The sequence below is a fragment of the Macrobrachium nipponense genome, chromosome 47 (assembly GCF_015104395.2).
Source record: "Macrobrachium nipponense isolate FS-2020 chromosome 47, ASM1510439v2, whole genome shotgun sequence".
Taxonomy (NCBI): domain Eukaryota; kingdom Metazoa; phylum Arthropoda; class Malacostraca; order Decapoda; family Palaemonidae; genus Macrobrachium; species Macrobrachium nipponense.
Genome location: NC_087222.1, coordinates 3,605,002 through 3,631,917, shown reverse-complemented (window position 1 = coordinate 3,631,917; position 26,916 = coordinate 3,605,002). Strand labels below are relative to the sequence as shown.

General features: G+C 39.7%; 3 protein-coding genes across 3 annotated transcripts; all 3 read left to right on the top strand.

Annotated features, from left to right (window-relative positions):
• The first annotated feature begins 10,250 nt into the window (after positions 1-10,250).
• LOC135204415 (serine/threonine-protein phosphatase 6 regulatory ankyrin repeat subunit A-like) lies at positions 10,251-16,695 on the top strand. Its single transcript, XM_064234627.1, has 3 exons — positions 10,251-10,973; positions 11,345-11,642; positions 11,840-16,695. The coding sequence occupies exons 1-3, from the start codon at positions 10,251-10,253 to the stop codon at positions 16,693-16,695; spliced, it is 5,877 nt and encodes a 1,958-aa protein (XP_064090697.1).
• Positions 16,696-16,775: 80 nt separating this feature from the next.
• Positions 16,776-17,651, top strand: LOC135204414 (serine/threonine-protein phosphatase 6 regulatory ankyrin repeat subunit A-like). Its single transcript, XM_064234626.1, has one exon. The coding sequence runs from the start codon at positions 16,776-16,778 to the stop codon at positions 17,649-17,651; it is 876 nt and encodes a 291-aa protein (XP_064090696.1).
• A 122-nt stretch (positions 17,652-17,773) lies between these two features.
• LOC135204412 (serine/threonine-protein phosphatase 6 regulatory ankyrin repeat subunit B-like) lies at positions 17,774-18,463 on the top strand. Its single transcript, XM_064234625.1, has one exon. The coding sequence runs from the start codon at positions 17,774-17,776 to the stop codon at positions 18,461-18,463; it is 690 nt and encodes a 229-aa protein (XP_064090695.1).
• The last annotated feature ends 8,453 nt before the right edge of the window (positions 18,464-26,916 follow it).

Sequence of the window (26,916 nt, the reverse complement as noted above, 5' to 3'; positions counted from 1 at the left end):
AGAGCAAAGTTTAGCTCAGCATAAATAACATACAGACAGATGAACATGTGACTAGGAAGTCACGTGGTTGTCTCTGTGGGTTATAGGTCACCATGTTCTCAGGCGAAGGCACTGTGACCTGTTTTACAAGACAATGCTTTTGATTACCACAGGCAAATGCAAACCAGGGCATCGCAGATACAATGCGGCAGCGTCTAGCTTGCATTCCTTATCTTTCCTTATCACACTCCTCGTTCTCGCCAGTGACCCCTTGGGTCATGGGCTTATTTACATATATGGAACATATATCTATGTTTAAATGTAATCATTACATTAATTGCTCGGTCAGTTACAAAACAAACACTGAACATTAAAGCTTAATTTTTATATGACTCATAGGAGTGTGATAGAGAAATTAATATGAATATATAGTTAGTCATAGTTACCATCAAGTGGTTAAGAAATGATTTTTCAACTGATTATATGTAAAATAAAATCAGATATATAGAAATACTCATAAGTAAAAGAATGATGCATGGAAGATACAGATCCACGTACAAGATAAATGCATATGATATCATACTAATATTAAAGATAACATGTCATACATAATGATAGTTATATACTGTTAGTCATGAGAATACATATTCAACAGAAAGTACTGACGTACTGCTGATGATAGCATGACATAAGAATTAAATTCTAAAATCATATATGGTTAAATGGTACCAAAAATGTGATAAAATAAAAAGGTAACTGATTAAGTATAGTTGCTACCTGATTAGTATTTAAATAGGCATATAATGATTCAAATAGATTCAGATAAGTGTGCACATCATATAGATTCCTAGTGCGTACACGCACAGACATATTGATTCATTGTAGAACTTCAATTGATTTCATTAGTGGCTCTAAAGTCAAACGCCTTAAGGGCAACAGGAAAATTGTCTGGGTGGGGTACGACGTTCTGTTGATCCATCCGTGTTCGCCTCAACCTACACCAAGCAAATATGTTAGCAGTGACTAAAACCACCACCAACACGCATGTCACAGCCAGCAGTGTGTAGAACCGTAGATCCTCGTCGACACAGTAGGTCCTTGAAGTGTGGTCCATACTAGCCAGTTTTGATAGTTGATGGGCCACTTTTGCATTGTATGGAAGGGGTAAAGCTGGGATGATAGTACTCGATCACGAAAAATTCGTGTAGTAAGCTCGTTCTTGTATGATGGTGCTTACTCCACGGACCGTGTAGTTAGGTGTTGTTCCACTGTAGCCGTCCGCAGCGACGAACATCCATGAAGAGGCCGTTGATCCGTCCGGGCATGCAACGTGAAATCCTTCCCTGTCGTATCGTATCCATGATCCGTTGTTCAGCCTGTAAGCGAACTTATACTCGTCAAAAGGGTAAAGTTGTTTCTGGCATCTTTCGCGTGTATGGGAGAGAGAGCCATTTAGCACTAGACCTAACTCGCATGAATCCCCTGATATATGGTGGAATTCAAAGGAGTCAGCTGTACAAACTTTATTACCCATGGCATCTGAACAGTGAGTGAACCTATCCGGGTCTCATAAGCAGATCACGAGCCAAACATTCTGCGTCAGCAGTTTTGTTTTGCAAGTTGAATGATAACATTTCTGCAACACTTAAAGTCTGAGCTAGCGAAATCTCTGGATTAAAGGGAAAATGACGTTGATGAAAATGACATCATCTTCTGGCAAGAAAATCACTCGCAAATCAACTTCTAGAACTATATTGCTTGCTGTAATGAAAACATCCTCTGTTCTTTCAATTATAGAGCCATGTGTAATGTAATTTTTTGTTTTGGCACTCTTCCCACACGACAAGAATGTCTGAATAAACAGTACCAATCCGAATAATATAAGCTTCATGTTGGAAACCTGCAATTAGTGAAATATATGTAATTACTCATGTTTAAATTAACTACTTCTATACAAAACAGAAAAAATATTTTCATACAAATATTATATATACATACTTTTATCATGCAAGTTTCATAGATACTTTTTATTAGTTATGTTTAATATATAGGCATATATAAATTCTTCTCTTTTTTCCTCTCTCTCTCTCTCTCTTTCTTTCTACCCCTTTTCCTTAACTGCGAACATGAGCCAACGGTATTGTTTTTACGTCAGTAGGTTGGGATATGTTTTGAACTTTTAGTCTGTTGGCCGTTAATATTTCTAAAATGCTAAACAGGCCTTCAAACTTAGGCGTTAACTTGTAGTTCAATCCCTTGCGAACATATACTTGTATATAGATTTGGTCGCCAACTGTATATGATTTAGTTGGCTTAGCGATTTTATCATGATTTCTTTTCATTATGATTTGTGATTCTTCTAAATTCTTACGAAGTATATTATATTGACTTACACTTGCTTCCATAACATCCCATAGGGGATTTGATAAATTGGTTGTAGGCGTAAATACATAGAAAGGTATCCGAGCTGGGGTACCGTACAATGCCTCGTGCGGCGACATTTTGATAGATACATGATATGAATGGTTAAGAGTACTTAGAACCGCTGGTATGGCAATGTCCCAGTTGGGATCCATTCCTCCCAATGTAACTCGTAGGATATTTAACACCTTCCTATTTACCCTTTCAACTAATTCATTCGACTCTGGGTGATAAATCATGGTATTGATTTTCTTAATGCAAAGGAATTCACACAACGAGTTAAGGAATTGATTATTGAATTCTCCACCCGAGTCAGAGATTATCATGTGTGGAATTCCATGTTTACAAATGTAGCACTCATAAAATTTCCTAACGAATTCAATTGCGGTTTTAGGTTTTAGTGCTATCAATTCTGTATATCAAGTCAAGGCATCTATTAACACTAAGAGGTGCTTATTCCCTCGGTCAGACTCGTAAAACCCTGTTAATAAATCTAAGTGTACTCTTTCAAAGGGTTGGTTGGGCACAGGATATTCCCCCAGGCTGACAGGTGTCTTAGTGTGCCCTTTGTTTTTATGACAAATTTGACAATTAGCTATGTGTTTTTTATATCTGTAAGCATCGTAGGCCAATAAAATAGTGATTTGGCTTTCTGTGACATGATTGAGAACCCTGGATGACCATGTAATGGATTGGAATGCAACCAGTTTAAGACAGTTCGTATAAGTGAGATTGGTACCACTACCTGGTCGTTAGTCACCTGCGGGGTGCTTCGGGTTTTAATTGTCACGGACCTACACAGAATGTTATCCTTGATTACATAATTCTACTGCGTATATTTCACATATTCCTTTCCTTTAGGATTACTGTTCAAAGCATCTATTATTTTCTTTAACTGCTGATCTTTTCTTTGTTCAGTCTGTACTAGTTCAATGCTCCAACCTGGGTCTTCCTGTTCAGATACAGTTTCAACAATAGGCACGGATGTTGATATGTCTACTAGTTCAGCTAATGGCTCCATATAAGATGGCGCGGGGTTACGTGATAGTGCGTCAGCAATGATATTTGCTTTCCCAGGTAGATATCCTTCCTTGCGCCAAAGTCTTGAATGATCATATGCCACCGAGTTCTTTTGGGACTGTGACTAAACCCTTTGAAGAAGTCGGTAAGGGGCTTATGGTCAGTAAGAATCTTGACAGGATAGCCATATATTATGAACTTAAAATGTACTATTGAGTTAACAATGGCTAGCCCTTCCTTGTCTATTACTGCATATTTACTTTTGGAAGGTCTCAGTTTACATGAATAAAAAGCTATAGGGAAGAACTGTTTGTCATATTGCTGAAGCAGTACCCCTCCTACCCCTTGGTCTGAGGCGTCAGTTGCGATAAAGAATTCCTTAATGAAGTCAGGGAATTTTAAGATAGGTGAACTGCATAATTCCTCTTTCAAGGTATCGAACGCCTGTTGATGCTTTTCAGACCATATAAAATCTACGCCCTTCTTCATTAGATCGGTTAGAGGAGCGGCTATAAGTGAATAATTGCATATAAAATGCCGGTAGTATCCACTACAGCCTAAGAATTGCTGTATCCCCTTGACGTTACTAGGTATCGGAAAGTTACAGATAGCCGACACCTTATCGAGGACTACCTTAAGACCTTGACTAGACACCGTAAAACCTAAATAGACGAGTTCTGTTTTAAAAAACTCACACTTAGTTATCTTCACTCTTAGATCATGTTGCCTTAGTCTCTGTATCACTAGCTCCAGTTTACATAAATGTTCTTCTAAGGTATTAGAAAAAATTACAAGGTCGTCCATATAGGCATGTAAGATATCCCCTAACAAGTCTCCGAACACTATATTAATCATTCTGGTGAATGTAATTGGGGCGCAACGTAAACCAAAAGGCATACGTAAAAATTCATAATGTCCCCTAGCTGTGCTGAAGGCAGTGTATGGGATACTCTCTTTTTCTAAAGGTATCTGGTGAAAGCCTTTAAATAAGTCCAAACTGGTGAGATATGTGTTCTGTCCTAACAAAGATAAAATATTGTCAGTACATGGCACTGGGAATCGATCAGGAATCGTTTCCTCATTTAAGCGTCGGAAATCTACGCAAACACGCCAAGTCCGATCTTTTTTCTGTACAATGATTAAGGGGAAATTATAGGGGTTGTTCGATTTCCTAATGACTCCTTCTTCTAACATTTTTCCTACTTCATCATGGATCTCATTCTGGAATTTCATAGGGAGTCGGTACAAAGGTACGTAAATGACTTTATGCTTGTCTTTTAGCCGTATTTGGTGTTCAATGACATCCGTTTTTCCTAGAGATTCCTCGGTAGTGGAGAACACATCATGATATTTAGTTAAAAGATAAAAAAATTTCTGCTGAATCTCCTCTTCTTGAATGTCTTTATTGATTTTACTTTTGATAGATTGTAAGATGGATTCGTCCACAACAGGTTGAGCGTGATTAATTTTAGCGATAGTGAGAATGCGATACTTATAAACTTCCACATCCACGATGTGTCGATTTTTGTGGATCACTAGATTAGTATTCAAATGGTTACAGACTTCAATGTTAACTTGTTGCTGTGAATCAACAGTGTATAGTGCTTGTGTTACGGACAGTCCGTTAATTTTCAGAGTGTCAGAAAGGATTAACATTTCGGACCCCGGCAAGGTCTTCTTTATATGCACTAATATATTCGAAGGTACGTTCGGCTCGAGAGTTTGCATGCAGTCTGCTATTACGGGTGTGCGAGAATTCTGCTGGGTGGCTTGAACAATGTCATGATTCATGAGACAAGTGATTGGTTCCTCAATATACGTTACTGTTTGATTGTTTGTCTCTTTTTTGTCCAAAACTGATTTTAAGGTGTTAGAAGACTTATAGAATTTTCCTTTGATATACACGCCGTGTTTGGCAGGGGCTAAGGTAATGTTTTGAATGCCCATAGATGGGTATCCTATAATTACAGCTGGATACATATCAATGTTTTGTACAACGATAAAGGTATCGGCTAGCGTGCGCTTGCCCAACTTGTACTGAATTTGAGTTACTCCTACTACACTTAATTCATTATTTCCAATACCCGAAAGTCGTACTCCGGACTTTTCAATAGGAAAGTTCAAAAACAACATGTGATGAGTCCGCAAATCCATGATATTACGTGGACTACCGGAATAAAAAAAACAGTGTGAAGGGTCGGTGCTCTAAATTTATGGCATGCAATGTAGGACGTAATTCATCTTTACTGATAATAGCATGTATACGGTGAAAGTCTAAGGGAACCTGCACTGGTTTTTTGGATTCGGTCGTGTGGTTCATAGGAAAATTCTGTGTCTCGCATAGATCTTGTAGGTGATTAAATGTGTTATTTGATTCAAAAGATGTTGATATGAATGACCCAACATCATTCTCTCCTCCGCTGGAGTTAATTATGTGGTATTTGGCTTGCTTTGCACACTCGGAAAATTTGACTGACTCTGTGAGTTTTGGTTAGATGGCCCAGGAACAGAATTTCCTGAAGTACGATTTGTTTGTTTGTGATTTTGAGCTGTGTTTCTGTTTACCTGTTTATTTTTATAGTAATGAGGATTCTTCTTCTTGTTATCATTTGCAACATTTTGTGTGCTTTTGGCATTCTGTTGTTGGTTACGTGAGAAGCAACGATTGTAAGAATGACTGGAGCTGTTATGAATTGAACAATAACGCGTTTGGCAGTCTCCAATCATATGCCCTGTGCGCTTACAATTGTAACAAGTTACCCTTGCTGCGTTATTATTGACTATATTTACTTGCTGTGGTTTACTTTCATTCTTTACAAAAACTTGAGTAAGCAAGGGGTCCAGATCAGTGCACTTAGACATATGTTTATTAATCTGTTTGTATATGTCTAGCTCCATACTGTCGGGCGCTAGCTTTTAGTCAAAGCATCGTACCAAAGCTTCCGGCAACATAACTGTTATGCAGGTTAAATATGTAAGTCTGATCAAATCTTTCACGGCCATATTCCTTCCCGTAACCCAAGTGGAATTACGCAAACTATCCTGATATTCCTTCAACCGGTCAGCAATTAGTGCCGTCCTCTCTACAACGTTAAGTTGAGTCACAGAGGCCAGATTAAGGATGTTTCTCAAAGCTAGAACTACATCCAAGGCTTCTTCACCGCCATATATGGCTCATTATCTAACTTTAAATTCATCCCATGTATCCGCCTCTTGGAAAGAGACTACTCTCAGGTATGAACCTGCATCTCCTTTAGCAAATTCTATGAAACTTTTAACTTCCTGTAATTGTAAGGATGGGTCAGTGATGCATTTTGCTTTTAAATGAGGATCTACTGACGAGATCCATGATTCGACGCTTTGAGGCAAGAACCCGTTGACCCGGCCTTGAAAGGGAGCAATTGCAGACCTTGCGCTGACCAAAGTAACAACAGGGTTGCTCGGTGCGGGATTACTGGCTGCAGTGGTGGCCATCGTGACTTTTGCTTTTTCTTATCACTACGATTCCTAGAGATCCTATTGAAATATCTATATGAATACACTCGTCCACTGCATAAATGCATATGCAATATAAGATAAGAAAAATGTGTTACAGATAATAACAGAGTCCCCCAAAATGATAAGATTAAAAACAGATAATATGATAAAGATATTTCCAGAGAACTTCTAGAAGAAGAAAAAAATTAGCAACAAAGATAAAAAAAAGCCTGCAGGGCGAGAATCCGCAGTTGAAGATAGATTCCTGCAAGAAAGGAAGATTAAGAATAACGTATAACTCACCCCCAGGAATAATGGACGATCGATCTTGTGTATGGAGAACACTCAAAGTCACACACCAAAATGAATAAAGAATTGTACTTAGCTGCGGTATATAAGAGGAAGATTGTAGTGTTTTGATGACGTCACGGCCTCGCTTTTTCCCGCCCTGCTCCGCGGTTGACCCGATTTCTCAACTCACCTTCTGATCATGCGTTGTTTGTTTGTTGAATGATTTGTTTCCCGTTGCTCGGTCTATGAAGATCCGATGCTGCAGACACGTCCGGTTTGTTTCTTGAAGATATGTAATGGAAGACGTTCACTAAACGATGATATAGCCTCTTGAATGCATCTTAATGAAGGACATTTCTTACTGTTCGTAGGATGCTTGTGTGGCCTCTAAGTTGCTTGAAGATCCTCTTTCCTCTGTTGGCTTCTGATATGTTACATTTTCTATGATTCATTAGGCTTCGGTTGACATAGAGCCATCGTGCTGCCACCAGTATATACGGGATACGCCTATGTATAACCTGCGATGTTATATGCAAGTATCTGTTTGTATACTTCCCATTCTCGTCGGAGTGACATCGATTGTGGAGAGAGTTTCTAAGTTTCGTTAGTATCTTCTTTGATCATAAAGGTGAAGATATTCAAACTCATGGTTGTCAAACTTAACATATATTTGAGAAACTACATCTCTTGAGTAGAGGAAGAAGTGGTTCAGAGAACTTGTCTCGATGAGTGGAAGTAGAGATCTGAGTTACAAGGCATTTACAAAAGATAGGAGAGCATGAACATGTGACTAGGAAGTCACGTGGTTGTCTCTGTGGGTTATAGGTCACCATGTTCTCAGGCGAAGGCACTGTGTCCTGTTTTACAAGACAATGCTTTTGATTACCACAGGCAAATGCAAACCAGGGCGTCGCAGATACAACGCAGCAGCGTCTAGCTTGCATTCCTTATCTTTCCTTATCACACTCCTCGTTCTTGCCAGTGACCCCTTGGGTCATGGGCTTATTTACATATATGGGATATATATGTATGTTTAAATGTAATCATTACACAGGCGTCCACTATTTTAAAAATGAGTATTGGAAAAAAATGACTCACATGCATTAAATTTGACACGTGAAAAAATCCACTTCTAGGTACAAATAGTGAAATGCTTTGAAATGACAATTGTCATAAACACAAATTCATACTAAAATCATAAGTCACAAACAATATCTCAAAGTCACAACTGGCAACATGTAACTGGGAAAAGAATTCGAAGAAATACTCAAAAAACATCTCCAAGTTTGGCTCTTCAATGCTGTTTACGGCCAACTTTAACCTAAAGAAAACAAAATAAATAAAAAATACTGAGGCTAGAGGGCTGCAGTTTTCTATGTTTGATGACTGGAGGGTGGGTGATCAACATACCAATTTGCAGCCCTCTAGCCTTAGCAGTTTAGAAGGTCTGAGGGCAGACGGAAAAAGTTTGGTCGGACAGACAAGGTCGTCTCAATAGTTGTCTGTGACAGACAGCGAGAAGAAAAGCGAGACTTGACGCTCTCCCATGATCCAGATTAGAGAGGGGAGCTGTAGTATTATGGATCCAGCTATAGCAGTATCTGTTTTCTGGTCAACTAACTGATTACCAAGAGGCTTTAAAAACTTTGGAATTCAGAGGAAGTGGACGAAAGCGACTCAAATGACAAGTCAGATTTGATGTCATTCAATCAACCATGACTCAGAAATCAGTGTCTCAGGTGAGTGACTAGCAGTCATGCAAGTCTGCATGATGGTATAGAAGCAACTGAATATCATTAAGTCTCAGATTTAAAGACGACCAAACAATAAGAGATTCACGAGAAGTGTTTGACTGGACATTACAAAGAACAATGAAAGTACGATTTTAAAAGGGTTACATGATCAATAACCCTTACTATACGAAACCCTGGAGCATTTGCAGGAATATAGTCCTTAGGCCAAAAGTCCAATCGCTTGGACCTTTGAGGTCATTCAGTGGTGAAACGGAAATCGAGGGTGAAAAGGTAGGAAAGGTGTAACAGGAGGAAACCCTCAAAGCAGTTGCACCATGACCATGAATCAATTGTTAAGAGAGGCTTTGGGGAAGGACGATGGAAGAAAGAGACTATGAACTGAGGCAAAGTAAAAGGAATAATGACGAGATATCAATAGTCCAAGGCAGCGGTTCCAGAAGTAGTAACTTGAATGATCTACGGCCTTTGACGGGTCGTCGTGAATGTTAGCGACAAGGAAATTGAGACCTTAAGTCTTGTTTATTATTCAGAGCTTCTCTCTCTCTCTCTCTCTCTCTCTCTCTCTCTCTCTCTCTCTCTCTCTCTCTCTCAAGAAAGTACATATCCACACTCTCTTGTATAGGACACAGCCACACCTCCAACCACATATCCACACTCTCTTTTGTGTGTGTGTGTGCGTGTGTTTGTATTATATATAACATATGACATTTCCAGCGAAGTAATCCATATGGAAGAGGAGATGCCGTCCTTTCAAAACAAGAAAAATAAATCACGGGAAAATTACAATTCTTCCGCTACACTAATTGCAAACAATTACATCTTCTGTGGGGCCAAAGGTAACAAAAATTCATATTTTCAGAAACACTCATGGTGAAGGACTTTTGATACTAGGATTCAACACTGTACAATTTACCAGAATGCATAAAACTATATAACCTTTTTGTCATGTGTCAAACTAACAATTCCCTCCGCAGGTGTCCTGGGCACCTGGATGCAGCCTACGAGGAAGATGCTGCTGCTACAGCTGCGGCTGCGGCTGTGAAGATGTTCCAGGTACGTGCACATGCAGACAGCAGGTTTCTTGTTGGAGTTGGTAACCTTACACCTTCAGGGTTGCACCTCTAAGGGAAGAAGAAGATCTTGGGGCATTCTTATTAGTGGATCATCCGGCATTTAGGTTGGGTTAGGTAAGGTAACGTAGAACAGGTTAAGCCAGGATCAGTAACCTAGATCAGGCGCCGAAAAAATACCAGAAGCATTAGATCTTATGTCACTCTTCATTTTAGAATTCAATGTTCATAAATAGTCATGGAGATACTCAGAGAAACCGTTGCTAGCATAGATGCTATAGACGAAAATGGTCGCACAGCATTACACAGAGCTGTTGAATCTAACAATGCTAGTGTAGTTCAGGAACTCATTGAGAGTGGGGCTAAAATAGATGTTCATGACAATAAACAATGCACTCCTTTGCATCTTGCAACAGATTGGGGATATATTCCGATGAAGAAAAATCTTATTCAAGCAAATGCAGATATATATAACTTTGCTACTTATGGCAATATGGGTGCTCATGATGCAGCATTGGGTGGGAAATGTTATGTCATCACATTTCTCTTAGAGTCTGGGTTTGATGTAAACTGTAAAACTAAAGAAGGAAATACAATGCTTCATTTAGCGGCTGCGAAAGGTCACAGAGAATTAGTGCAACTCTTGATCAGTAAAGGGGCAAATGTCAATGACAAAGGCAACATGGGTCACACACCATTACATTACGCTATTCAACCTAACACCGTTAGTGTAGTTCAGGAACTCATTGAGAGTGGGGCTACAGTAGATGTTCATGACAATAAACAATGCACTCCTTTGCATCTTGCAACATATTTAGGATATATTCCGATAATGAAAAATCTAATTCAAGCAAATGCAGATATATATAATATTCATACTTATGGCAATATGGGTGGTCATGATGCAGCATTGGGTGGGAAATGTGATGTCATCACAGTTCTGTTAAAGTCTGGGTTTGATGTAAACTGCAAAACTAAAGAAGGAAATACAATGCTTCATTTTTTAGGCTTTTGCTTTTTAAGGGTGGAAACACAGAATTAGTGCAATTCTTGATCAGTTAAAGGGGCAAATGTCAATGACAAGGCAACAGGGTCCAACACACCATACATGCAGCTGTTTTCAATAACAATGTTGGTAGTTCGGAACTCATGGGAGAGTGGGGCACGCACACCATTACATGCAGCGTTTCATCTAACAATGTTAGTGTAACATATTGTACGCAGGAACTATGAGAGGGGGCTACAGTAGATGTTCATGACAATAAACATTGCACTCCTTTACATCTTGCAACATATTTAGGAGATATTCCGATAATGAAAAATCTTATTCAGGCAAATGCAGATATATATAACATTGCTACTGATGGCAGTATGGGTGCTCATGATGCAGCATTGGGTGGGAAATGTGATGTTATCACAGCTATGTTAGATTCAGGGTTTGATGTAAACTGTAAAACTAAAGAAGGATACACAATGCTTCATTTAGCGGCTTTAAAAGGTCACAGAGAATTAGTGCAACTCTTGATCAGTAAAGGGGCAAATGTCAATGACAAAGGCAACATGGGTCGCACACCATTACATGCAGCTGTTCAATCCAACAATGTTAGTGTAGTTCAGGAACTCACTGAGAGTGGGGCTACAGTAGATGTTCATGACAATAAACAATGCACTCCGTTGCATCTTGCAACAGAACTGGGATATATTCCGATAACGAAAACTCTTATTCAAGCAAATGCAGATATATATAACATTGCTACTTATGGCAATATGGGGTGGTTTCCAATGATGCAGCCATTTGGGTGGGGAAATGTGAATGTCCATCCACAGTTTTGTTAGAAGGCGGGGTTCCGGGGTTTGATGTAAACACTGTAAAACAACTAAAGATGGCATACAAAAATGTCTTTCATTTAGCGGCTTTTAAAAAAGGTGCCACAGGAGAAATTAGTGCAAAACTTTCCTTGAATCCAGCGAGTAAAGGGGCAAATGTTAATGACAAAGGCAACATGGGTCGTACACCATTACATGCAGCTGTTCAATCTAACAATGTTAGTGTAGTTCAGGAACTCATTGAGAGTGGGGCTACAGTAGATGTTCATGACAATCAACAATGTACTCCTTTACATCTTGCAACATATTGGGGATATATTCCGGTAATGAAAAATCTTATTCAAGCCAATGCAGATATACATAATATTCATACTTATGGCAATATGGGTGGTCATGATGCAGCATTGGGTGGGAAATGTGATGTCATCACAGTTTTGTTAGAGTCGGGGTTTGATGTAAACTGTAAAACTAAAGAAGGATATACAATGCTTCATTTAGCGGCTTTAAAAGGTCACAGAGAATTAGTGCAACTCTTGATCAGTAAAGGGGCAAATGTCAATGACAAAGGCAACATGGGTCGCACACCATTACATTACGCTATTCAACCTAGCAACGTTAGTGTAGTTCAGGAACTCATTGAGAGTGGGGCTACAGTAGATGTTCATGATAATAAACAATGCACTCCTTTGCATCTTGCAACTGATCGGGGATATATTCCGATGATGAAAACTCTTATTCAAGCAAATGCAGATATATATAACATTGCTACTTATGGCAATATGGGTGCTCATGATGCAGCATTGGGTGGGAAATGTGATGTTATTACAGTTATGTTAGAGTCGGGGTTTGAAGTAAACTGCAAAAATAAAATAGGTGATACAATGCTTCATTTAGCGGCTTTAAAAGGTCACAGAGAATTAGTGCAACTCTTGACCAGTAAAGGGGTAAATGTCAATAACAAAAGCAACATGGGTTTCACACCATTACATTCAGCTGTTGAATCTAACAATGTTAGTGTAGTTCAGGAACTCATTGAGATTGGGGCTACAGTAGATGTTCATGACAATAAACAATGCACTCCTTTGCATCTTGCAACATATTGGGGATATATTCCGATAATGAAAAATCTTATTCAAGCAAATGCAGATATATATAATATTCATTCTTATGGCAATATGGGTGGTCATGATGCAGCATTGGGTGGGAAATGTGATGTTATCACAGTTCTGTTAGAGTCTGGGTTTGATGTAAACTGCAAAACTAAAGAAGGAAATACAATGCTTCATTTAGCTGCTTTTAAGGGACACACAGAATTAGTGCAATTCTTGATCAGTAAAGGGGCAAATGTCAATGACAAAGGCAACATGGGTCGCACACCATTACATGCAGCTGTTCAATCTAACAATGTTAGTGTAGTTCAGGAACTCATTGAGAGTGGGGCTACAGTAGATGTCCATGACAGTCAGCAATGTACTCCTTTACATCTTGCAACATATTTAGGAGATATTCCGATAATGAAAAATCTTATTCAGGCAAATGCAGATATACATAATATTCATACTTATGGCAATATGGGTGGTCATGATGCAGCATTGGGTGGGAAATGTGATGTCATCACAGTTTTGTTAGAGTCGGGGTTTGATGTAAACTGTAAAACTAAAGAAGGACATACAATGCTTCATTTAGTGGCTTTAAAAGGTCACAGAGAATTAGTGCAACTCTTGATCAGTAAAGGGGTAAATGTCAATGACAAAGGCAACATGGGTCGCACACCATTACATTACGCTATTCAACCTACCAACGTTAGTGTAGTTCAGGAACTCATTGAGAGTGGGGCTACAGTAGATGTTCATGACAATAAACAATGCACTCCTTTGCATCTTGCAACATATTTAGGAGATATTCCGATAATGAAAACTCTTATTCAAGCAAATGCAGATATATATAACATTGCTACTGATGGCAATATGGGTGGTCATGATGCAGCATTGGATGGGAAATGTGATGTTATCACAGCTATGTTAGAGTCGGGGTTTAATGTAAACTGCAAAAATAAAATAGGTGATACAATGCTTCATTTAGCGGCTTTAAAAGGTCACAGAGAATTAGTGCAACTCTTGACCAGTAAAGGGGCAAATGTTAATGAAAAAAACAGCAATGGTCGCACACCATTACATTCAGCTGTTCAATCTAACAATGTTAGTGTAGTTCAGGAACTCATTGAGAGAGGGGCTACAGTAGATGTTCATGACAATAAACAATGCACTCCTTTGCATCTTGCAACATATTGGGGATATATTCCGATAATGAAAAATCTTATTCAAGCAAATGCAGATATACATAATATTCATACTTATGGCAATATGGGTGGTCATGATGCAGCATTGGGTGGGAAATGTGATGTTATCACAGTTCTGTTAGAGTCTGGGTTTGATGTCAACTGCAAAACTAAAGAAGGAAATACAATGCTTCATTTAGCTGCTTTTAAGGGACACAGAGAATTAGTGCAACTCTTGATCAGTAAAGGGGCAAATGTCAATGACAAAGGCAACATGGGCCGCACACCATTACATGCAGCTATTCAACCTAACAACGTTAGTGTAGTTCAGGAACTCATTGAGAGTGGGGCTACAGTAGATGTTCATGACAATAAACAATGCACTCCTTTGCATCTTGCAACAGATCGGGGATATATTCTGATAATGAAAACTCTTATTCAAGCAAATGCAGATATATATAACATTGCTACTGATGGCAATATGGGTGCTCATGGTGCAGCATTGGGTGGGAAATGTGATGTTATCACAGTTATGTTAGAGTCGGGGTTTGATGTAAACTGCAAAAATAAAGAAGGACATACAATGCTTCATTTAGTGGCTTTTAAAGGTCACAGAGAATTAGTGCAACTCTTGATCAGTAAAGGGGCAAATGTCAATGACAAAAACAACATGGGTCGCACACCATTACATGCAGCTGTTCAATCTAACGATGTTAGCATAGTTCAGGAACTCATTGAGAGTGGGGCTACAATAGATATTCAGGACACTCAACAATGCACTCCTTTGCATCTTGCAGCATTTTGGGGCTATATTCCAATAATGAAAACTTTTATTCAAGCACATACTGATATTTATATTACTGACATATGTGGTGACATGGCTGCTCATGTTGCAGCTAAATATGGAAAAAAAGATGCTTTAGAGTATCTTTTAGGGTTAGGGTTTGATGTAAAATGCAAAACTGTAAAAGGAAACACATTGCTTAATTTAGCCACTTCGAAAGGTCACACAGAATTAGTGCAACTCTTGATCAGCAAAGGAGCAAATATAAATGACCAAGGCAGTTATGGTTACACGGCATTACATTCAGCTGTTCAGTCTAACCATGTTAGTTTAGTTCAATACCTCATTGAGCATGGAGCTCAGGTAGATGCTGAAAACTGTATGCTCCAAACTCCTTTGCATATTGCAGCAATGATGGGGCATATGCCCGCACTGAAAACACTTATTCAAGAAAATGCTTATATTTATAGAATCGATATGTGCGCTAATACATGTGCTCATGATGCAGCCTTTAAAGGGAGATGTGATGTTATAGAGAATATGATAAAGTCGGGGTTAGATGTAAACTACCCAACCAAAATGGGAAATACATTGCTTCAATTAGCAGCTTATAAAGGTCACCTTGAATTGGTGAAACTCTTGAACAGTAAAGGGGCAAATGTGAATGACGAAGATATATATGGTTATACAGCATTGGATGCAGCTGAAGAATCGAACAATGAGAGTATAGTTCAATACCTCACTGAATCTGGGGCTACGGCAGATGATCATGAGAAAAAACCACCTCCTCAGCATCTTGCAGCATTCAGTGGAGACTTTGTAGTATTGCAATCACTCAAACAGGATAATACTGATATATATAATTTACCAAATAATGGCGATATGGGATCTCATGCAGCAACTATTCATGGGAAATATGAGATAATTGAGTTTATGTTAGAGTCGGGATGTGATGTAAACAGCAAAAATAAAGGAGATACAATGCTTCATTTAGCGGCTGCGAAAGGTCATAGAGAATTAGTGCAACTCTTGATCAGTAAAGGGGCAAATGTCAATGACAAAAACAACAATGGTTGCACACCATTACATGCAGCCGTTGCATCTAACAAACTCAGCGTAGTTCAGGAACTCATTGAGAGTGGGGCTAGAGTAGATGTTCATGATAATGAACAATGCACTCCTATGTATCTTGCAACAATTAAGGGATATATTCCGATAATGAAAACCCTTGTTCAAGCAAAAGCTGATATATACTACGAAAATGAAACTTATAAAGATATGGGTGATCATAATGCAGCATTGGGTGGGAAATGTGATGCCATTATTGTTCTGTTAGAGTCGGGATTTAATGTAAACTGTAAAACTAAAGAAGGAAATACAATGCTTCATTTAGCGGCTTGGAAAGGTCACAGAGAATTAGTGAAACTCTTGATCAGTAAAGGGGCAAATGTCAATGACAAAAACAACATTGGTTGGACAGCATTACATGGAGCCGTTGTATCTAACAAAGTTATTTTAGTTCAAGAACTCATTGAGAGTGGGGCTACAGTAGATGTTCATGACAATAAACAATGCACTCCTTTGTATCTTGCAACATATTTAGGAGATATTACGATAATGAAAACTCTTATTCAAGCAAATGCAGATATACATAATATTCATACTTCTGGCTATATGGGTGGTCATGATGCAGCATTGGGTGGGAAATGTGATGTCATCACAGTTCTCTTAGAGTCTGGGTTTGATGTCAACTGCAAAATAAAACTAAAGAAGGAAATACAATGCTTCATTTAGCTGCTTTTAAGGGAAAAACACACAGATTAGTTGTGCAATTCTTGATCAGTAAAGGGGCAAATGTCAATGACAAAGGCAACATGGGTCGCACACCATTACATGCAGCTGTTCAATCTAACAATGTTAGTGTAGTTCAGGAACTCACTGAGAGTGGGGCTACAGTAGATGTTCATGACAATAAACAATGCACTCCTTTGCATCTTGCAACAGATTGGGGATATATTCCGATGATGAAAGCTCTTATTCAAGCAAATGCAGATATATATAACATTGCTACTTATGGCAATATGGGTGGTCATGATGCAGCATTGGGTGGGAAATGTGATGTTATCACAGTTATGTTAGAGTCGGGGTTTGATGTAAACTGCAAAAATAAAAAAGGTAATACAATGCTTCATTTAGCGGCTTTAAAAGGTCACAGAGAATTAGTGCAACTCTTGATCAGTAAAGGGGCAAATGTTAATGAAAAAAACAGCAATGGTCGCACACCATTACATTCAGCTGTTGAAACTAACAAAGTTAGTGTAGTTCAGGAACTCATTGAGAGTGGGGCTACAGTAGATGTTCATGACAATAAACAATGTACTCCTTTACATCTTGCAACATATTTAGGAGATATTCCGATAATGAAAAATCTTATTCAAGCAAATGCAGATATACATGATATTCATACTTATGGCAATATGGGTGGTCATGATGCAGCATTGGGTGGGAAATGTGATGTCATCACAGTTATGTTAGAGTCGGGGTTTGATGTAAACTGCAAAAATAAAATAGGTGATACAATGCTTCATTTAGCGGCTTTTAAAGGTCACAGAGAATTAGTGCAACTCTTGATCAGTAAAGGGGCAAATGTCAAAGACAAAAACAACAATGGTTGCACACCATTACATTACGCTATTCAACCTAACAACGTTAGTGTAGTTCAGGAATTCATGAAGAGTGGGCTACAGTAGATGTTCATGACAATAAACAATGCACTCCTTTGCATCTTGCAACAGAACGGGGATATATTCCGATGATGAAAACTCTTATTCAAGCAAATGCAGATATATATAACATTGCTACTGATGGCAATATGGGTGCTCATGATGCAGCATTGGGTGGGAAATGTGATGTCATCACAGTTTTATTAGAGTTGGGGTTTGATGTAAACTGTAAAACTAAAGAAGGACATACAATGCTTCATTTAGCGGCTGCGAAAGGTCACAGAGAAGTAGTGCAACTCTTGATCAGTAAAGGGGCAAATGTCAATGACAAAGGCAACATGGGTCGCACACCATTACATTACGCTATTCAACCTAACAACGTTAGTGTAGTTCAGGAACTCATTGAGAGTGGGGCTACAGTAGATGTTCATGACAATAAACAATGCACTCCTTTGCATCTTGCAACATATTTAGGAGATATTCCGATAATGAAAAATCTTATTCAAGCAAATGCAGGTATACATAATATTCATACTTATGGCAATATGGGTGGTCATGATGCAGCATTGGGTGGGAAATGTGATGTTATCACAGTTATGTTAGAGTCGGGGTTTGATGTAAACTGCAAAAATAAAATAGGTGATACAATGCTTCATTTAGCTGCTTTTAAAGGACACAGAGAATTAGTGCAACTCTTGATCAGTAAAGGGGCAAATGTCAATGAAAAAGATAACGAAGGTCGCACATCATTAAATATAGCTGTTGCATCTAACAATGTTAGTGTAGTTCAGGAACTCATTGAGAGTGGGGCTACAGAACATGTTCGGAGCAATGAATGATATAATCACCTTTTCTTTTTGCGACAACACAGGGAATATCGGAAATAAGATACCCATTTATAAGAAACAAGATGCCCACTTATAGGAAATAAGATGCCCACTTATAGGAAATAAGATGCCCATTTATAGGAAATAAGATGCCCACTTTTAAGAAATTTGATGCCCATTTATAGGAAATAAGATACCCATTTATAGGAAATAAGATGCCCATTTATAGGAAACAAAATGCCCATTTATAGGTAATATGATGCCCATTTATAGGAAGTATGAAGTCCACTTGTAGTCAATATGATGTCCACTTATAGAAAATAGATATCCATTGATAGGACGTAGATGTCCCTTCATGGGAACTAAGAGGTTCATTGATAGGAAAGAACAGAAGGCAGCAGAAGGCAAGGTTATCTATCAACGACAATGCAGAAACTTCTTCTTCTGCTGCCTGCTGCATCTGCAGGTGTCTCGGGTACGTCACACGCTACAGGCAGCCTCCTAGCAGCAGCAGCAGCTGTCTTGGTGCTTCTGGTGTCGGCTGCACAAGGAGGCTAAGAAGGCTGCCCATCCGCCAAGGAGAAGCTGGGATCTCTCTCTCTCTCTCTCTGGTCCTTCCACAAGTTGCCTGGTGAGTAACAGGAACGTTCTGCTCTATCTCTGGCAAGGTTATAGTTCTCACGCACTATACATACAATGTCTGTGAACAGATACACATAATTGCATGTGTACATCAGCCGGGTTTTGTGTGTTGTAAACGCTTATTGCACAGACGCTCTCGCATACGCTGATGCAATACATGACATGCTATATTTTTGTAAGTGTGCTTCAATATCTGGGCCTCAGTCACTTCTGCTACCATTACTTCTTTTGTTTGTTTCTGCCTGCATTATGTTCATAGGTGCCTTCGGTGAGTCTCTCGAGACACTACTCATTCACATGGTCAGGGCCTTTTGGCAGAGGATTCAACTGCAGACCACAAACAGTTTGCAAGTATTACCCGAGGACATATCACCGAGGTGCCAGTGTCTCTGAATGGTTCAGAAAAGAAGCCCACTGCAGAACACCGAGTTTAAGTAGTCAGGTATAAAAACAGGAGTTTTCAACCTGAAAGAAGGTGAAGAGGACTTTGGTGAACATCAAAAACCCCTGCTTGATATTTATTCACTTAAACTTAAGTTTTATGTGGTGACTTTTTCTCAGCCACTCAAGAATAACACGAAGAATGTGTCTTGAATACTAACTAATGCTTTTTTTTCTGCTTTGTCTCCTCTTCTAACAGGTGCCACTTAACCTCAGTGTAGGTCCAGATGCAGAAGCAAGGCCCCCAGTTCCTTTCGCAGACCGATCTGGATTCTAGTTTGTCTCTTTATTTAGAGACCACAGACAACTACAGCAAGGGACAAGAGACCGAGATGAGGGGCAACTACAGTTTGAAGGTAAAGTTGAATCAACAAAAATATAGTACTAAGTCTTTGGCGGTGAATTGCCATTTAAAATGACTCAGTTCTTACCACACCTCAGTAAAGAGGCAAGGTTAAAAACTCACAGATAACGGGAGGATATAGTTAGCTGCTGGGCATCTGTCTACAAACAATAGGATATTTTAATGGCAATGAAAGAATTTTGTGAAAATGGACCTTACAAATTACCAGCAAATTGGTCCCACAGTATGGGGTGCTTGATACTTAACCTCCCTCTCTCTCTCTCCTTCTCTCTCTCTCTCGCCTCTCTCGCTCGGGTCTCTCTCTCTCTCTCTCTCCTCTCTCTCTCTCCTCTCTCTCTATACTTAGATAAATGGTAAATTGAAATAGGACATTACATTTATGCAATTTGGTGTTTTTCAGTTAGTAAGCCATAGGCTGGTATATTTCTGGTTCTTCCCAGATGTTAAAATATTTTGGTGGGTTCCCCAGATTTTGGAACCTTCAGACAGTCCTGGAAATACTAGTCCCCTTATGAGGTCATGAGCCACTATGACAACAATATACCAGGTGTGGTTTAGGAAGAATTGTTCTGGAAATGAGCAACATCAGAGATTATTTCTGAATAATAGCTTGTGTTTTTTTTATGCTTGATAGACTTGCCTTAAATTTTTGAGTGTGAAATATCCAGTCATATTACTGATCCAAGAGCTGTTGAACCCCCAAAACCTCCAGCTGTTTCACTGATGAATGATGGGAGCCAAATTTGAATGCCCAAGAATTCTTCTAGACACGTCATGTCTTCTCTCCTCCATTTCACTAATTTGATAGGGATCACCGAAGGTGTCCACAGACGATCTCCCTAAGCTTTATGCATCTCCGCTATTTTCAGGATTGCTGCTGCTAGATGTCGCTATTTCTGGGTGATTCCTGGGAATGGCCAGCCTCTGGGGAAGCAGCCCAACATCCAATATCTGGTGTCTGCAACCTGTCCCCACCTGCCCATGAGTTGTTCGGGACAGAAGTCATCTCCAAAAGTCCAGGAAGACGACACATCAGCTGAATGTGACATTTAAAAGATAATCACAGAAACTCTTGAAGACAACTGGGACCAAGTCTTACAAAAAAGCTGTGGAGATTAGAGGCAACAGATAGTAGGTTTTAGTGATAGTAGGTTTTTAGTCTGGGTTCGAATCCCTCCCTCCCTCCTTCTCCAATGGTGAAATCAGTTCCCAGATACTTGGTTGTCATTGTGTGATAGTTCAGGCTAACGCTCTGTTGAACCCTTCAGTGTTGTTGTTGGTAGGAGGAGGCCTGCAGTGCTTCTCCTCCTCCTCCTCCACTCCGGAATAAAAACAATAAAACAATTGAACACTCTCATTGTGGTGCCCATTTTTTAACTCAAGCTGTACAATGCGCCTCTGGAGTGCCTGACAAAAGTGAAAAAAAAAAAACCTGTGTGATCTGTGACGGGAAGAAACACTCGACAGTTCATTGATCAGAGACTTTCCAAATTCCCTCATTGCCATGGCGAGCGCTGCGGGGTGTTGTTGAATTGACTCTCTAGCTCAGAGGACGGTAGCTCAGGTTCTGTTACGGAGGAGTACGGACGGACGCATGAAAAACCTAGAACTTTCAACCTGCAGTTGGATTGTGAAAAGCTCATCATAAAGCTAGCGCAGGAGGTCTGGAGATCAGTACAGTACCGTCTCTGGTCTCCCCGCCCCAGAGTTCGTCTGGACTGGGGCTCCTTGGTGTGGTGACTGACCACCACAAGTCTGTCTGTGCATGTCAAACAGCTACTACTTCTCGGGCCATACAGAAGGAGAATCTGTACAAGCACACAATGAGGTTGGAAGTTCCCCCACTGACTGACTGATTGACTGTGAGGAGAAATGACGAAGTGATGGGAGTGAAATGTCGTCACCGTCAGCTACCGTCTCTCTTCCTCCTCCTTCTTGTTCGTCTGGGTGTGAAAATGCTCCGAGCTGAAATGGCAGGTAGATACTTTGGTGCCGTTCCAGTCACTTCCTTCCAAGTGATTATTATACAGATTTAATCTATTTTATGCCATGCTTTGTGTGACATGTATATTAGACTATTACTAGTATGATCCTGATGTTGACGCCTTCTTAGGTTTAGATGTTTTACATATTACACATTCCTTGTTTTGGTACGTGACTGGTGTTCCGGCTGAGCGGAAATAATGTCGTTATGGAGTGTTGTAGCAATGCAGTGTCTCGGTCCTTTTGTGACTTATGACAACGAGGATTTCCACTTAGGACAAGGAAAATCAGTGGCTTTTCTTTAATATATATGCAGGACTTACATATGCCTGTATTGATTATACATGATGTTGGTCATGTATGGATGTGTGAATGAATGAGGTGCTTCCTGCAAACATCTTAAGGTTGTAATTATCAAAACTACAGCTTTTGTGATGGTCCACAGACACCACCCTGCTTAGGAACGAGTTACTACGTTGAACTGCTCGTTAAGTAGATCATACTGCATTTTTCTTCATGCCTATTCAAGTACAGTACGACAGAGAGTCAATACAGTTCTATATGTTTCTTTCATCCCAAACCACAATAGTACACTGTACGTACAGCAAGTTATGTACAGAACAGAATTTGAACTCCAGGGTCAAAGGGGAGCGCAATGACAATAGTCTCCATTCTAATCACATTCGTTTGAATCCGAAAGTTTGATCGGAAGTAGATAATGTTCGTAAATAGGGTGTTGTCTGTGTGTAGTATACATTTCATTTCTGCTGCAAGAAGACCACTAGTACATTCTAGTGGTTTATAGGGAACTTGACATTGTTGAGCTCAAGGTTGGTACAGGAACTGGTTGCAGGCATTAACGCTGGATTTCAAGTAAAAAAAAAAAAAAAAAAAAAAAGACCCCAAATCAAAAAGCAACAATTTCATTCACCTCTTCTTACGTGTGTGTCACGTCTTTATGAGCCCAGGTGAGGGAACTTATTGCACAGACGCTCTCGCATACGCTGATGCAATACATGACATGCTATATTTTTGTAAGTGTGCTTCAATATCTGGGCCTCAGTCACTTCTGCTACCATTACTTCTTTTGTTTGTTTCTGCCTGCATTATGTTCATAGGTGCCTTCGGTGAGTCTCTCGAGACACTACTCATTCACATGGTCAGGGCCTTTTGGCAGAGGATTCAACTGCAGACCACAAACAGTTTGCAAGTAGTACCCGAGGACATATCACCGAGGTGCCAGTGTCTCTGAATGGTTCAGAAAGAAGCCACTGCAGAACACCGAGTTTAAGTGAGTCAGTATAAAAACAGGAGTTTTCAACCTGAAAGAAGGTGAAGAGGACTTCGGTGAACATCAAAAACCCCTGCTTGATATTTATTCACTTAAACTTAAGTTTTATGTGGTGACTTTTTCTCAGCCACTCAAGAATAACACGAAGAATGTGTCTTGAATACTAACTAATGCTTTTTTTTCTGCTTTGTCTCCTCTTCTAACAGGTGCCACTTAACCTCAGTGTAGGTCCAGATGCAGAAGCAAGGCCCCCAGTTCCTTTCGCAGACCGATCTGGATTCTAGTTTGTCTCTTTATTTAGAGACCACAGACAACTACAGCAAGGGACAAGAGACCGAGATGAGGGGCAACTACAGTTTGAAGGTAAAGTTGAATCAACAAAAATATAGTACTAAGTCTTTGGCGGTGAATTGCCATTTAAAATGACTCAGTTCTTACCACACCTCAGTAAAGAGGCAAGGTTAAAAACTCACAGATAACGGGAGGATATAGTTAGCTGCTGGGCATCTGTCTACAAACAATAGGATATTTTAGTGGCAATGAAAGAATTTTGTGAAAATGGACCTTACAAATTACCAGCAAATTGGTCCCACAGTATGGGGTGCTTGATGCTTAACCTCCCTCTCTCTCTCTCTCTCTCTCTCTCTCTCTCTCTCTCTCTCTCTCTCTCTATATATATATATATAAATGAAATTGAAATAGACATTACATTTATGCAATTTGGTGTTTTTCAGTTAGTAAGCCATAGGCTGGTATATTTCTGGTTCTTCCCAGATGTTAAAATATTTTGGTGGGTTCCCCAGATCTTGGAACCTTCAGACAGTCCTGAGAATACGAGTCCCCTTATGAGGTCATGAGCCACTATGACAACAATATACCAGGTGTGGTTTAGGAAGAATTGTTCTGGAAATGAGCAACATCAGAGATTATTTCTGAATAATAGCTTGTGTTTTTTTTTATGCTTGATAGACTTGCCTTAAATTTTTGAGTGTGAAATATCCAGTCATATTACTGATCCAAGAGCTGTTGAACCCCCAAAACCTCCAGCTGTTTCACTGATGAATGATGGGAGCCAAATTTGAATGCCCAAGAATTCTTCTAGACACGTCATGTCTTCTCTCCTCCATTTCACTAATTTGATAGGGATCACCGAAGGTGTCCACAGACGATCTCCCTAAGCTTTATGCATCTCCGCTATTTTCAGGATTGCTGTTGCTAGATGTCGCTATTTCTGGGTGATTCCTGGGAATGGCCAGCCTCTGGGGAAGCAGCCCAACATCCAATATCTGGTGTCTGCAACCTGTCCCCACCTGCCCATGAGTTGTTCGGGACAGAAGTCATCTCCAAAAGTCCAGGAAGACGACACATCAGCTGAATGTGACATTTAAAAGATAATCACAGAAACTCTTGAAGACAACTGGGACCAAGTCTTACAAAAAAGCTGTGGAGATTAGAGGCAACAGATAGTAGGTTTTAGTGATAGTAGGTTTTTAGTCTGGGTTCGAATCCCTCCCTCCCTCCTTCTCCAATGGTGAAATCAGTTCCCAGATACTTGGTTGTCATTGTGTGATAGTTCAGGCTAACGCTCTGTTGAACCCTTCAGTGTTGTTGTTGGTAGGAGGAGGCCTGCAGTGCTTCTCCTCCTCCTCCTCCACTCCGGAATAAATAAACAATTGAACACTCTCATTGTGGTGCCCATTTTTTAACTCAAGCTGTACAATGCGCCTCTGGAGTGCCTGACAAAAGTGAAAAAAAAAAACCTGTGTGATCTGTGACGGGAAGAAACACTCGACAGTTCATTGATCAGAGACTTTCCAAATCCCTCATTGCCATGGCGAGCGCTGCGGGGTGTTGTTGAATTGACTCTCTAGCTCAGAGGACGGTAGCTCAGGTTCTGTTACAGGAGGAGTACGGACGGACGCATGAAAAACCTAGAACTTTCAACCTGCAGTTGGATTGTGAAAAGCTCATCATAAAGCTAGCGCAGGAGGTCTGGAGATCAGTACAGTACCGTCTCTGGTCTCCCCTCCGCCCCAGAGTTGTTTGGGTCTGGACTGGGGCTCCTTGGTGTGGTGACTGACCACCACAAGTCTGTCTGTGCATGTCAAACAGCTACTACTTCTCGGGCCATACAGAAGGAGAATCTGTACAAGCACAATGAGGTTGGAAGTTCCCCCACTGACTGACTGATTGACTGTGAGGAGAAATGACGAAGTGATGGGAGTGAAATGTCGTCACCGTCAGCTACCGTCTCTCTTCCTCCTCCTTCTTGTTCGTCTGGGTGTGAAAATGCTCCGAGCTGAAATGGCAGGTAGATACTTTGGTGCCGTTCCAGTCACTTCCTTCCAAGTGATTATTATACAGATTTAATCTATTTTATGCCATGCTTTGTGTGACATGTATATTAGACTATTACTAGTATGATCCTGATGTTGACGCCTTCTTAGGTTTAGATGTTTTACATATTACACATTCCTTGTTTTGGTACGTGACTGGTGTTCCGGCTGAGCGAAATAATGTCGTTATGGAGTGTTGTAGCAATGCAGTGTCTCGGTCCTTTTGTGACTTATGACAACGAGGATTTCCACTTAGGACAAGGAAAATCAGTGGCTTTTTTTCTTTATATATGCAGGACTTACATATGCCTGTATTGATTATACATGATGTTGGTCACGTATGGATGTGTGAATGAATGAGGTGCTTCCTGCAAACATCTTAAGGTTGTAATTATCAAAACTACAGCTTTTGTGATGGTCCACAGACACCACCCTGCTTAGGAACGAGTTACTACGTTGAACTGCTCGTTAAGTAGATCATACTGCATTTTTCTTCATGCCTATTCAAGTACAGTACGACAGAGAGTCAATACAGTTCTATATGTCATTTCATCCCAAACCACAATAGTACACTGTACGCTTACAGCAAAGTTATGTACAGAACAGAATTTGACTCCAGGGTCAAAGGGGAGCGCAATGACAATAGTCTCCATTCTAATCACATTCGTTTGAATCCGAAGTTTGATCGAAGTCGATAATGTTCGTAAATAGGGTGTTGTCTGTGTGTAGTATACATTTTCATTTCTGCTGCAAGAAGACCACTAGTACATTCTAGTGGTTTATAGGGAACTTGACATTGTTGAGCTCAAGGTTGGTACAGGAACTGGTTGCAGGCATTAACGCTGGATTTCAAGTAAAAAAAAAAAAAAAAAAAAAAACCCCAAATCAAAAAGCAACAATTTCATTCACCTCTTCTTACGTGTGTGTCACGTCTTTATGAGCCCAGGTGAGGGAACTTTGATGACAACAAGACTTTCATGAACTTTCTTAGAGGCAAACTTAATGACTGCAGCTGTTTTTTGAAATCCAACTGTGCAAGCAAGATAAGAATGCTTGTAACTAATGAATGTATGGAGGGAATGATTTATAAGTTGGCTTTGGATTGTATCATTATTATATTAGTATCATTATTATTATCATTATTATATTATTATTCAGTTGATGAAGAACCATATTCAAATGAAACCAGAAGCCCACCAAAGGGGCCACTATAGACTTGAAATTCAAAAAGCTTCCAAAGACCGTTGTGGAGGTCATTCAAAAGAAGTAACAGAAGGTATTAAGAAATACAGAAAGTTACTAGAAAACCCGATAAATCGACACATTAATAAATAACTAGATAAATATTTAAGTAAAATATTAAAACAGACGTTGAATTGTATCAGGGTAGTCATTCATGCATTGCACC